The sequence below is a fragment of the Aplidium turbinatum genome, chromosome 10 (genome assembly GCF_918807975.1).
Source record: "Aplidium turbinatum chromosome 10, kaAplTurb1.1, whole genome shotgun sequence".
Lineage (NCBI taxonomy): Eukaryota > Metazoa > Chordata > Ascidiacea > Aplousobranchia > Polyclinidae > Aplidium > Aplidium turbinatum.
This window is the reverse complement of record NC_137481.1, coordinates 6,065,515-6,077,985: the sequence shown is the minus strand read 5'-3', so window position 1 is coordinate 6,077,985 and position 12,471 is coordinate 6,065,515. Positions and strand designations below refer to the sequence as shown.

Genomic DNA, 12,471 nt, shown 5'->3' with positions numbered 1-12,471 from the left:
AAATACTTACCATACTTAATTCATACCCATTACTTACCATACTTAATTCTAAGGGTCAGTGATAACCAATTTGTGCAGTGATAAACCAAATTTGTGCAGTTAAGCAGTGTTTATTTTTATTTTTTCAATCCAATCAGTGTAAATAAATTTTGTTTCTTGTTTTCTGATCTGTGAAGTGTTCAACCTTGCAGCAGATATTGCTACATTTGAATCTAGCACTGCCGTTTGTGAGTGTGGATTCTCAGTGTTAACAAGGGCTGACGCTCCCACTAGACCAGTGGTTCTTAACCTGGGCGCTACCGCCCCCTAGTGGGCGCTGTTAACTTTTAGAGGGGCGGAAATATTCAGGGGGCGTTATAGGGGGCGCTACATTCAGAAGGTGTAACGATATTTTCCTCACTGCAAATTTGCTTTAGTAGTTCTGCTGGGGGTACGAGAATCCACAGAGGATGAGGAGCTATATACAGTATAGAGATTGTGTTTAACAAGGGAAGTAGTGATTCTCTCTCAGAGCATTCTATGTTGGCCTATACAGCACAATGCACAACACCATCCGACAAGCGTGGACGTCGGATGGTGTTGTGCATGGCCTTTGTTGTTGATAATGGGCATTGTTTCCCTTTCCTTGTAGTAAGTAAATGGCATTTTGTGGTCAGCTTTTGGCAGGGACAGCGGGCAGGCAGTGCAAGCAAACCATAAGGACTGGTCATAATAATAGTCAGTCAATAATGGTTATTAGTGTAACTCTTACTAACTACTAAAAAATCAGCAGAGATGTGCCTTAAGACTTTTAAGTTAAGAGCCTTAAGGCACATCTGTGCTGATTTTTTAGTATTAAAACTAACATCGGCTTAAACTAGTTTTTTCTTACTAACTAATAACTAATTACTACTGGCTGTAGGCTAGCCTTATAGTCTTGGAAGAAAATGTCATTAGTAGGCTACAGCCCTTATATTATGGTGGGCGCCAGACTATGGAAATCTCTGAAAAGGGGCGCTGGGGAAAAAAAGGTTAAGAACCACTGCACTAGACGGAGCATGTTACAACCAAGACAGGCAAACTTAGTGCTTATGGCCTTTGAACATTCTGTATCGAAATCTATCGATTTAGACTTGTTTGTGAGACGGCTTGCATCCAAACATCCGCGACTGCAATTGCAATAGACTAGCTCACGGTTGTATAGGCGGAATGTAATCATATAAGTTATATCAAAATCCTCGGCACTAGCTTCTTCGAGCCAGTTAAAGTTTTTGCTCGTAACAAGTACCGCTATTTATACAACAAGTCAACAATTGCTTTGTTATGTTGGTCATTGTAATATGGTTGCCGTGATAAGAGACCGGTGTTGGTCTTAACCAGTGGCGTAGCCAAAGGGGGGGGGGGGGGGGTTACAACCCCCCTTTGGCACGCGTGTGACGTCACGATATTGAGAATGATGCTTTCAGTCTCTTTATGCTTGAGCATGATGCTTTCAGTCTAAAAAAATTTGCCTAAATTTAAACAAAACTGCATTAAAAGAGCGAGTTGTGCCAATACCAAACATTCAAACATCTCAGCCAGGAATTAGCAACAAGAAAACATAGAGACTTAGCTTTATTTCCGAAAAATGCTGAAAAAAACATGATCTTATCCTTTTGCTATGCCACCTGACAGCACCATTTTACAGGAATATTCATACCCACATTTTTGTTGAAAATGCTCTCAGAATGCACCAAATTCAAAGTAATTTTTCAAAATTTTCTGGGGGAGGCCCCCAGACCCCCCGTCGCTGGGTGTCGTCTTAGGCGAACACGCCGTCGGGCTTCGCCCGCCGGTCGTCAAAACCTCTAATTTCAAAATTCCTGGCTACGCTACTGGTCTTAACACTAAACTGACATATTGCAATTTTTGTGGATACCGGTGTTTAAGAGGTTAAAATGCCAAAATCATTCAAATTTTTTCGGCCCCCCCTAACGAAAAGTTGGCCCCCCCCTTGCTCTACGGTCTGGCTACGGCCCTGTTTCTAACGTAAAAAGACAAACAGAAGGTGTAGGCAAATCGCACAAAAACTTTATAAGAACAAAGCCTTTCTTGCAGCAAAGAGCGAATAACGTCATTTGGCTTAATTGTCAACCAGGCAAGCCATAAGTTAGTTACAATTTCAACCAAAAAGGAGTGTTAGCCTACTCTAACATTTCGCTTATGGTGCTTTGTCAACATCGAGTTGTAGCTGGTTAACTTATAGTTAACCTGCCTAACTTAGTTAACAATAATATGTTGGGTAGCCTACAGCCAGACCTAAGCAGGAAATGTAACAGAAGGATTGAAACCTGATTTTAGGCAACAACCGATGTGTGGGGTGAATTGGTGGAGATTTATTACTCAGCAAAAAGGCGCACACGCGCGTATGCTACAGGCATGGAGTAGGGCTCGAAGAGGCATTTTCCCCTGCGTTAATATTTGCTAGGCTACCTTTCTTTTTTAGACTTGCTTAGATTTTAGGGCGCTAGATCTCATTGTTAACAGCCCCAAATTATTCTCTCAACTGCCCACCTGTAGCATAAGCGAAGAATGAACATGAGATAAACCAAACAAGGTAGGATGAGATTAACAAAACGCAGTCTAGTTGAAAGTTCCAGATAACCCAGCAAGATCTACACCAGTCGTTTTTAAACTTTTTGGTCTACAGCACACCAGAAGATTTCGGAATCTACTGCGGCACATCGCCTTAATTACTGCGTCAATGCTTTTTTTAGAAATATTGCTTTTAAGCTAGCTACCGGTAACTTTTTGATCGAAGGTGCTATAGCCTACGTTGAAAAAGTTATAGACTAGGCTACGTGATAGGCCTAGGCTATAGCTTATTTTTATCAATGCATAGGCTTAACCTACCAGAAAAATCATTTGTGTGCTTTCGCTGCAATATAAAATACATTCCTGTTCTTGTGCACAAATAGTTTTGATTCGGAGGTTGGAAGTAGGGCCGTTGAGAGGATATTTGGGCCCAGTACTAAATAAATCTACTTGCCCAAATCAAAACGAATCTAAGATAAATGCACTGTAGTCTGCAACCAAAGAATACGCGGTAGTTTCCGAGCCTCTTGAAAAGGTTACAAGCCCCTAAAATCATCTCAGGTCCAAAAGTACTTCTCTGTCTAAAATATTCCTTTCCAGAGTAATTTCAGATTTGACACTTCGCAGCTGCTGTGCACACGGTGACGACATTCTCATAATAAGACTTTTGCGGGGATTTTCTCATTAGACATTACACTTTTAGAAACCCTACTAGGCCTATAGATAAAAATGTGAGGGATGAGATAAAAAAGCTAGTTTGCAAAATAAGTTTTTTAATCAACAGAGTTGCTTAATCGGTGATTGATTTACTGTTGATGCGTCCAACCCAGAAGTGGCGACAAAAGATTGACTGCAAATTAATCTTTTGACTGCATCTTGTCACTAATGTGAATCCCGCTAGGTAGAGCACCACAACCGACATGTGTTTGTCCTTATCGATCTCTGTTTTTTCCTTTGTATTGTTTTTGTGCGGTGCTGTGGAGAGATGAAAAGTTATTTGTGTTATCAGGTGTCAGTGTAGGCTCGATGTGTTGCTACGAAGGCTACTGACTGGCTTTAGTAGACCTATTCCTTTTAGAATATTGTTTTAAGCTTTTTGTTTCGCCATGCTGACGTAATCAATCATACAGAACTATTGTACAACGTTGTTGTGTACAGGAAACTTGATTCCAAAAGAACAAAAAGAACGTATAGCTACTTAAGCTATGTGTGCGATTATGAATTAAAGTTTAAAACTAAAGTATCTTTTACACGGCTAGTTTAAACAGCAAAATGATGAACAAAAACAAAAAAGCACGTTACGTTATTGAATGACACATGCAATGCTATAGGTCAATAGCCTACATTTTAGAATTGTTGGTAGATTCTAGTTTCTCGAAAACACATCTGTACGCCTAGAAGTTAGCCTGTTAGCCTACATCAGCATAAAAAGAAGGGATTTTCCTAGCTAACTTAAGTCTAGTGCAATCATTAGCTATACTTTCAATACTACGGCACGGTTAAAATTGTCATGTCACGCAATTAGCATGCAGGGTTTGTTTATTAAGCAATACTGGTTGCCTACTGCTGTGTAGCCGAGTGGTGAGAACGTCTGCGCGACGTTCGAAAGGACGTGGGTTCGACACTGTTCCAGAGCACGCGGCTGTGTCTCGGCGAAAAGACACTTAAAGGCAAGCCAAAATAAGGGGAGCAGCTGACTCGAAGACTATAATATTATGTCACTTCGCTGCTTCCTGTCGTTTGTTGTATCGCATCTGTGATCGCAGTGTACTGTACGTTATCGAAATGGGCGCGAATAAAAGCATGATTATTATTATTATTACAGGCTATTGCAACTGAATATAAATGTGTAAGTTGTTATGGTAGGATATTATTGCAAACTTTTTCGAGATATTTATCTTGTGTTGGCATGCTATATTTCAAAATAATGCTTTTACAAATTTGTATAGGTTGTTAGCTATATTGTTGCGATGAATGCTAAAGATTTTTTTACAAAAACTGACCCTGTTGAACAAACCGTGCATTTGGCGCCACCCAGCGAAGCCTCTTCGAGCCCAACTCCAAGCAGCAGTTCTCGACTAACTTTAATGGCCTCTATTCCTGAAACTTCTTTAGAATTCGACCGAGACGTCGCAGAGATTCCCCACCGCCCCACTTTTGCCCCAATTATTGAAAAGCCGAGTCGACACTACAGAACTGATGATGATGACGAAGACGATGATGAACTTTTAGTGACGTCTGGCAATTTGGACGAAGCAACAGGCCCAGTTGGACTATTTGATGCCGTCAAACGCGAGTTTAGATGCAAAACAGCTGTGATTACAAATAAACCAGCGTACGAAAACCCAAAGGCATCGATTTCACCAAGAAAGCCAAAAGTTAATTTTATACAGGTATCAAAACAGATAAGGCCGGATAGGCTGAATTGGTTGTAAGGCTATTCGAAATAAATGTACATTTTTATGTAGTGAGTAGTAGTTCCATTGAAATTCAGCAAAACATAAATCTTCATTAAGAAGCTTAATTCGAAGTTGTAGCCAAATTCGTTTCAAACAATGTTTGCAACTTTGAATAGGCCTAATTTGTAAATCTTTAAAGGCCGTGACGCAAATTTACTGCCCTTAACATTAATTAAGATATGGATTTTGCGTTTTCGTTTCTAATTAACTCATAACTAAATGAAAAAGGAATACTGATAAGCCAACCGATGTTGAAACGAAACTAAGCGAAAGTTTAGCCTACATCAAAATAAAATATTTCAAAATTACGAATTCTTTTTGTTTTGAGCAGCCTCAAATTTGAAAGGTAAACAAACTTTTTCTTCACATGATTGATCAGTTTATCTTAGTTGAAGTCATTTGAAGCCGAGAATATTTTTAGCTTCCTGTAGAAGTATTCTTCTATAGCAGCTACAAGAAGGCGCGTTTGTAGAAACTCCTTCTCAAATTTACGCATGACTGCTTTCTAGGACATGAAAGTAAAGGTGAGTCTTGCAATGGAAATAAAAAACAAAGGTGTGGAGGAATTACAACACAAAGATTATCGTGAAGCAACAAAGAGCTTTCACAAAGCTTTGCTTTACGTAAAAGGTGAGAATATGCTTTCTGGGGGTTGTGCATCTATCAAAGTTATAAAGTTATAAAAAACCATGGAGGTTTAAACACTAGCCTACAATTCATATAATTATATTTAAGACAACACACGAAATAAAAGTTCTCTCTTGCTTTCTATCCTTAGCAGCCTAGCCTAACTTTAATCGCTTACAGACTTAGGCCTAATCATATGTTGATAGGAGTCCGTAAGCACAAGAAGTTTGAGAACTACCAGCTTACATCTTGTAAGAAAAAAAGGATTGTGCCTGCAAAATCTGTTGACAGGCAAAGAAAGCAAGCTGACTTAGCCTATAGGCTATACAAGTCAATGTGTGAGAATAAAAATAATCATTAACTTCTCAAGAACATGTAGGCTGGCTTAAAGTTCGAATTTTAGAAACTCGTCTGCATAATATTGCTCCAAATTGTCTTGCAAATTTAAATTTTATTTCTTTAGGTCTTGATCCCGATGAAGGAGTGGTTTGGAATGCTGAGTTTGAATCCATGGACAAAGATAAAATGCCTCTCAGAGTGATGCCAAACGAATTGAAAGACATTAAAGAAGCGGTAGAGATAGATTGCTTTCTCAATCTTGCAGGTGATTTTAAAACCTATTTTAAATCCAACGGTCAGCCATTGCTTACAGCAGAATTGAGAAAATAAAACAGTTAATTTGCATATTTATATTTAACATTTTATCTTCAACATCCAATTTTTGAAAAAAATCATTTGATTTGTTTACGAAAGTAGGCCAAACAAAAAGTGAACCAGAGATAAAGCTCTCAAAACCACGAACAGTGACAAAATGTCTTTAGCTGTAGCCAATTGGCCAGACTACATTTTTTCCAGGTGTCAAGTGTTTTTATGTGAAAGGAATAATGACCTTTAACAATCTGCAACGTGGCGTTGAAATAAAAATGTTTTTTACATCCTAATGTCTCCAAAGAAAAGCCAAACTGGTATGCTCATTGGCTGACTACATAGTTTTTCGCTGTTTTCCTGTTTAGTTTGCGACCATTGTATGTTGCATTCAATTGTAGCCTATCATGTAGTTCTAGGCTACTGCATTTGGACTTGTGATGCTTTCAAGTAGGTTTTAAGGTGCTTTGGCTAAGCTCAATCATTAGAGAAATCTCGCTGGGATTTCCTGAAGAGCACTTCAGCGACCCTTTGACGCGTTTATTGCTCATAAATTAGCTTTTTGGTGGATTAGCAATGACTATTTTGCTTGGGCTGCTTTCAGTCAATCACGTTATATTGTCACAGCGATGGCTTGAAACGATTCTCTCCCTGGAAAACGTTTTAACAAAGTAGCAAAACTATATTCACTTGTAGGATTCTTGTACTTTTTCGTTTTTAAGAGCAAGTTTATTTAGGCTACTGCACAAATTAATATCTAAAGTAAAATGTAAAAAATAGAATTTCAAACAAGTGAAGGTATTTATAATATGGTGGTAGTTTTTTCACACACGACATTGACCATTTTTGGGGCTGAACCGATAAAGCACTCACTTCCTTCGAGAGGTGTAGTTGCAGTCATTTTGTGCTCGCTCTTGAGGCGATTTAGAACTTTGAAAAATATGGTTTGAGTAGATATAGCTTAAATTCCAAAACGGTTACAATGGAGCCTCATTTGGCGATCGTGGTTTGTTAAACATAACTTTTGTGTCCTTTTTTGTGACTGTCGTTGAATTTTGTTAGACATGATTTCTGCAATAAATAGGCTAAAATAGCGTATGTTTTTCCCTTTGTGTAATCTAAAACTGCTAATACAGCGAAAAAGGGGCATATGCAATTTCATACCAGCTCAGTGACAGAATCGTTAATACCTTCAACTCTATAGTGTTGCTAGGTGTGGGTGCGATTCCTATTTGCTTTATGGCCTAACAAGATGTAAACACGGTAGGCTACCGATTGCGTTAATGGCAACATAACTATAAAATGGTGTAACTATAATGGTGGTGTAACTATAAAACTTCTACTTTAAATCGCATACGAGTTGCTTACAACGACTCGTACAGAATTATCCACAATTTGTCGAGATGCGACAGTGCTAGAGTGTCTCAGGTACAGAACGACGTGTTAACATTTGATGCTCTATAAAGAAAAAATTGCTATGCATTTGTAGAACGTTGCAAAAGATCAATTAATCCACTTTTGCGCAATGTTATGTCTTCTGATTACTACTTTAATTCTACATTTTATATTCACTACAACAGTATTTTGTACGTTGTTTGATGTAGCCTGCTTGATGTTGTGTTAGTCTGATATTTTGTGTGATGACTGTTAAAAATTTGAATTCTATGGACTTTGAGTCTGATTGCAAAAAAAAAATACATTATTCAGCTTAAGTAGGCCAACTATAGGCCCTATTGTATTTCGTAGGCGACATGGTAAGTGACTGCTCCAATAAAACACCATTGGAGCGGTTCAGAACTTTTGGAAAACGTGAAAACTCAGGCTCGTTAGAAAAAGTAGTCAGGTCAAGTAGCCCAATTATCCGGGCCCTCACAGAAAAGAAGCAATTAAGGCACATCCGAAAGGGAAGAGAGGTGCCCTTTTAAGAGAAGCAACTAACCTCTCCTCGGGAAGACTTGTTTTTAAAGGTGTCTTTTTTCTTTACGAAAGTGCGGCTTTGTAATTAAAGGGCTTCAAAGCTTAGAAACCTTGAATGGTCTATGCGTAGCAGACAACGCTTCTGTCAAAATTATCATTTGTCGTGGAAAACGTATCTTCTTACATCGATTGATGATGCGATGCCTGATGTTGACAAAACATAGGCTACACTTTGCCCAAAGGTGATAGCCTACTCAAAACTCAGTTATCCTTCGTGTTTACAAAACTTTTCGGAACGTGCAGTGGAGTAGGTCATAAGATGTTGTATTATGCTTTAAACATGTCATTTATTACATTCTCAAACAAAGAAAGGTCATTTTTAAGGGAACGCTTCAAATCTAAAAATAATCTTTTCAACGTAACCTGACTTTTGCAATCCAATTAAATAACAGGCTATTGTGATCGCTTCGCAGACATAGGCTAAACCAGGGCTTCCCAAACTTTTTTGCTCGCGACCCCTTTTAATCTCCTAAAATGTTTCGCGGCCCCTTACGATTAAAACGACGAACAGTGCGAAATATACATTTGTGATATTTATTGAAAAGCTTAAACCTAACGAAAACCAAAAACAATTTATTGGTGCTCAGTTCAGTTTGTTTTTATTTATTTTTGACCATAACAACGAAGTCTATGGGCAGCTTACTGGAAAGTGGAAACAAAACAAAAAGCAAACACATTTATTCAGTGTGATGGGTGTGACTGCTTTCTGCCACAAAGCAAGTCCAGCCGTGGCTCAGTGTTTGTTAATGCAGGTCTCAAGGCGGTTTCAATCTCAATGTTGTTTAGGCTAGAACGGTAGGCGAAGTGAGCACATTTTAGATAAATTATTTTGAAATTTTTGTTTCCAGATGTTCTATTTTTTGATGAACGCATCAATTTTAGATTTCAATGCAAAATATTGATGTTTTCTCCTAGGGAAGGGGATAAATTAAATTCGTTCAGTTTTTCAAGAAAATCTGACATTTGGCATAACTCCAAAAGCAAGATCTCATTGCGAAAACGGTGGACCAAGACTGAATTTTATTCTGTTGGAAAAATCACGATTTCGGTTTTCAAGGTTAATTGGCTAGCCATTTTAAAGCCTTGACTTTTGAAAGCCACCTCACTTCACGATGCAGTAAAAGAGTTTTTAACTCCGATTCCATTTCACCTCATAAATTTTCAAAAATACTGGCAGCCTATTGAGTGCGCGACTCTTAAAGTTAGTAACTATCACAGCATCTCGCAAAAGTGGTAACATGCAGTATCTTGTGCAAATTGGTATACGGTACTTTCTGCGACCCCTGAAGTTCGTTACGCGACCCCTTGGGGGCATAGGCGTAGCCAGGGGGGGGCGAAAGGGGCCATGGCCCCCCCCCCAAATTTTCAAAGTTTGGATTCCGAAGTTGAGCCCTTTGTTGAAAATATAATAAAGTTTGTAGAAATTTATAACGTTTTCCAAGACATCTGGCTATTAACACCCCAAGGACTTGTCTTAGACACACAGAAAGACACCAATAAAGTTTGCAAATCGTAAATTGCGCAAAATTTACTCGATTTACGTTTCTTTTAACTAATTTGTGAAAGCAATTTCAGAATGGCTTACTCTGTTGGGTTTTTGTGTAGCTGAGTTTTTGGTGTTCTCTAATTTTAGCCGCAGATTTTGCTCGTTCGTGTGTAAGAGCTACCTTTAATAAGTTAATAGCTGTTTTTCTGCTAATAAATTTCATACAGGTATTACCCTAAAAGTGTTTCCAGAAAGCGCTATAATCCATTATTTAAGTGTAATTTTGCAAAAATTTTCCGGGGGAGCATGCCCCCGGACCCCCCTAGAATACGCGTGCCTTCGGCACGCTCTAACCCCCACCAGTTTCATATCTTCCCCTTGCTCAAGCCACCAGGATAGACCACTGCACATCAGGTTTCGATGTCTTAAATCAAACACTTTGTCGTTCTCTTAAATTCATCAAATATTTGGCCCCCCCCAAATTTTTTTCCTGGCTACGCCACTGCTTGGGGGTCTCGACCCCCAGTTTGGGAAGCCCTGGGCTAAACAACACACTTATAGTTCTTTATTGTGGCTGTTATGCCACGGTCTTTTAACGATCGACAGTATTAGGCTACTAATGCTAGGCACGTTACTCAACTTATTCACAGCTTAAAATAAAGTTGAAAAAACATTTGAATCATAGCCTAGCTATCACTCTTCGGCCATAGTTTTTTCCTAATTCCTATCGGTTTGGTGCTGGGTTAGCCAGATTGTTAGCTATTTACGCTAGTGAAAATATAAAACGTATTCTTTCTTGATCTTAGCCTAAATAGCTATTAACAATAAAGGTTTTGATGAAATTAAATTTCTTGTTTAATAAAAGAGGAAACGATAGGCTATGCTTATAAGCGATTGAGGCATGAGGTAGCCTAGGCTACTATGGATAGAGGTCAATCTTGAAGTTTAGCTACTGGTAGGCTACTTCGTTTTCTTTGCTCAATTAGCTTGTAACAAATTTAGACATAGATCACTGGAAACCTTTACCGGTAGCTATAGCCTAATCGTTACGAAGCAGTTCAAGATAAAGCCTAGGTTAGCCTAATGTTTTGATTTTACTTTAAAATATTTTAATTTGCAAGAAATATCGCCCCGAGTGTGAAAGTGTTCATTTTTAGAGTATTAGGCTGAAAGAATTTCTCTATAAACCCAACATTCAAAGCGTGGCGTTGGTTTACTAAACAATCTTTATAAAAACACCTGTCATTGAGAAGGTTGTAATATGATAGCTTGGGCAGGCTATTGCTTATTCTTCAACGCAGCTTGACCAACAAGCAAAACTTCAAAGGGCAAATTTACGATGTGCGAAATCATTATCAAATGATACTTTGGAATTAAGTTCTGTAATAAACCATAGGCCTACAGCAAATCCATAATTAATCCTTAAAAATATTTTTGCTGTCTAGGAACATGACACAGCCGACTTAGCCTAACATGGATAAAACACAGGGGTGCATGAAATTGCATTCCACAATGAGCAGATTAAAATGAATTAATGGAGGAGTAGGCTAATTAAATTGCAAGAAACAATATAATGAACTTACGGTATTTCTATGTTTTTTAGTATGTTTAATGCACAAAGAAAGAGTCCCGTATCGTCGCATCAAGGAATATTGTCTTCGAGTGCTGGAAATTCGGGAGGATCACGTAAAAGCGCTTACAAGAGCAGGAATGGCATGCTACTACTTGAGGGAATACGAGCTTTCCAGATTTTACTTACAAAGTGCTAAAGATTTTTCTCACGAACCAATAGGTAAGTTTCTTCCCATAATTTACAACGTTGACATTTGGCCCTTCCCTTTGAGAAAATCCTACATACGTCATAGCGTGGGCCTAACTCAATACAAACTGAAATAAGTTTTATTTAACAGGTTTAATTTATTTAACAATTTGTTTTATTTTCTGCAATCACATAAGCGAACTTTGATTTGCAGAACAAATAGAAACTTTTCTTATGTTCGCCATGCAATAAATATCAAGTCACTGTACGGCACTAATCGGTAGTCTTATTTGTTTCAGATTTGAACATCAGAAAATACTTGCAAATGGTTGAAAATCAATTAATCAAGGCTAAAAAGAAAAAATAACTTCACCAAGACAAGCTGCTCTAAGCGTAATTATAACGAAGCATAGATATGGTTGTCTGCTGACCTACCACACAAAAGCAAAAATCGACAGTCTTTATTCTGAAGTTAGCTTATATCGCGTCGCAAAAACAACCCCGTTTCGTGTCAGCAAATAACTTATGCAAGTCATTTAAGACGTAGGCCTTTTAAGGCCACTACCACTATGAAACGAAACTACATTTTCCCCGAGGAATAGCCTACCTTACCTAAGATTGTTTCTTGTCAGAGGAAACTTGAATCGATCGCCGGTACGTGTCAAACAACTTCATACTGTGCTTGAAAACTTCACTTGATTGCGTTCACGTTATCAATGCCGCGTTAAAATGTTGCTGGTGTGGTCCAGGGTCACCGGCAAAAGCTCAATAATTTAAGATTTTAAAAGCGTAGTAACCTGGACAGCAAATCGGCCGTTTTTTACGTATACAGACGTTGAATCAATGTAAAAAGACTGATTTACTGTCTGGATATTTAACTTGAATTGCACTGTGGGTTTTTTGTATAACTGAGATTAGCAAGTGCCATTGTAAACGTTCTATTTTTACTTTAATAAAAACAGTTT

At 38.3% G+C, this 12,471-nt stretch overlaps 1 protein-coding gene across 1 annotated transcript; it reads left to right on the top strand.

The window, feature by feature from the left end:
- Positions 1-4,508: 4,508 nt before the first annotated feature.
- LOC145778787 (uncharacterized) lies at positions 4,509-12,469 on the top strand. Its single transcript, XM_082590370.1, has 5 exons — positions 4,509-4,946; positions 5,522-5,642; positions 6,103-6,243; positions 11,351-11,539; positions 11,806-12,469. Exons 1-5 carry the CDS (start codon positions 4,524-4,526, stop codon positions 11,871-11,873), a joined length of 942 nt encoding a protein of 313 aa, XP_082446496.1. The 5' UTR covers positions 4,509-4,523; the 3' UTR covers positions 11,874-12,469.
- The last annotated feature ends 2 nt before the right edge of the window (positions 12,470-12,471 follow it).